Source organism: Austrofundulus limnaeus, unplaced genomic scaffold (assembly GCF_001266775.1).
Source record: "Austrofundulus limnaeus strain Quisiro unplaced genomic scaffold, Austrofundulus_limnaeus-1.0 Scaffold1332, whole genome shotgun sequence".
NCBI lineage: Eukaryota > Metazoa > Chordata > Actinopteri > Cyprinodontiformes > Rivulidae > Austrofundulus > Austrofundulus limnaeus.
The window spans coordinates 58,578-60,307 of NW_013953734.1; the positions used below are offsets into that span (position 1 = coordinate 58,578).

Sequence of the window (1,730 nt, forward strand, 5' to 3'; positions counted from 1 at the left end):
TTACATAACTAACATTACCATAACTAACATTACCATAACTAACCATTACATAACTAACATTACCATAACTAACCATTACCATAACTAACCATTACCATAACTAACCATTACCATAACTAACCATTACCATAACTAACATTACCATAACTAACCATTACCATAACTAACATTACCATAACTAACCATTACATAACTAACATTACCATAACTAACATTACCATAACTAACCATTACATAACTAACATTACCATAACTAACCATTACCATAACTAAACATTACCATAACTAAACATTACCATAACTAACATTACCATAACTAACCATTACCATAAATAAACATTACCATAAATAAACATTACCATAACTAACCATTACCATAACTAACCATTACCATAACTAACCTTACCATAACTAACCATTACCATAACTAACCATTACCATAACTAAACATTACCATAACTAAACATTACCATAACTAACATTACCATAACTAACAATTACCATAACTAACCATTACCATAACTAACCATTACCATAACTAACCATTACCATAACTAACCATTACCATAACTAAACATTACCATAATTAACATTACCATAACTAACCATTACCATAACTAACCATTACCATAATTAACATTACCATAACTGGTCCAGAAGAATTCATCTGAAGAAAAGTTGGTTTCCAAGTAAAACGATCWGTTTTTCTAKAACAGAAACAAACAAACAAACAAACAACAACAACCTGTGATGACGACAGTTTGTTTATTGTTTTTGTTGCATCATCTGTCCTCACGCTCCTTCTTTCTGTTTCTTCCTCCTCCTCTTCCTCTGCAGGGCATAAGCAGCTTGTTCAGCTCTCTGAAGGTGGTCCGTCTGCTCCGTTTGGGCCGGGTCGCCAGGAAACTGGACCACTACCTGGAGTACGGTGCAGCGGTTCTGGTCCTGTTGGTGTGTGTGTTTGGACTGGTGGCCCACTGGRTGGCCTGTATCTGGTACGTTTGTTTCTGTTAGGCTAGCTGTAGCTTCCTCAWCCAGTTTGCTTTCATTAGTCAAATCTGCACCATATGAACCAAAACTGTAGGAGGGAAGGGATCCATCAGAACCTGCAGAGTCTCTGCTGGGTCTTGGTCAGGTCTTCAGAGCTGTATTCAGAACTCAGTGGACACTTTATGAGCCATGAGAAGATAACTGGTCCATTCCCAGAGCTTCTGTTGTGAACCCATGCTGGTTTATCATRGGGCTGATGGTGTACCACCATGACATCATGCTTCATCTCTGATRAGGCCCCGCCCACCCTACTAACCCCAGAGCCCCAAACAAACCATTGGCTTTTGGAATCTATTCAATCCAAGATGGCTGCCYCAGCTAGATGACTCTAGAAGCAGGATGTTGTAAATATCAGTCATTTCTGCAGATGTTGAGCTGAAAGCTGGTGTGATCGTAGGAGTGGTCAGAAACACCTGTTTGGATTGTTCCACAGGTGAACAGGTGAGTGTCATGAGTGGGTTTAAAGGGAGCATCATGAACGGCTCAGTGGTTCAGAAACAAGGATTTGTCTTTCAGTTGAATTCAGGCTGAAAAAGATCAGCAAATCATCATATTCTGTTTGTTTTATATAACATTCCTCTTTCATTAGATGGTGGTGATGGTGGTGGTGGTGATGATGATGGTGATGATGGTGATGATGGTGGTGGTGATGATGGTGATGATGATGGTGGTGATGATGG

General features: G+C 39.2%; 1 protein-coding gene across 1 annotated transcript in view; it reads left to right on the forward strand.

The window, feature by feature from the left end:
- LOC106534994 (potassium voltage-gated channel subfamily H member 5) overlaps positions 1-1,730 on the forward strand; it is a gene marked incomplete in the record, with an annotated part of 37,620 nt that overhangs the window by 13,743 nt on the left and 22,147 nt on the right. The window contains 1 exon segment of the mRNA XM_014031833.1: positions 838-995. Coding sequence (XP_013887287.1) covers positions 838-995 — 158 coding nt within the window.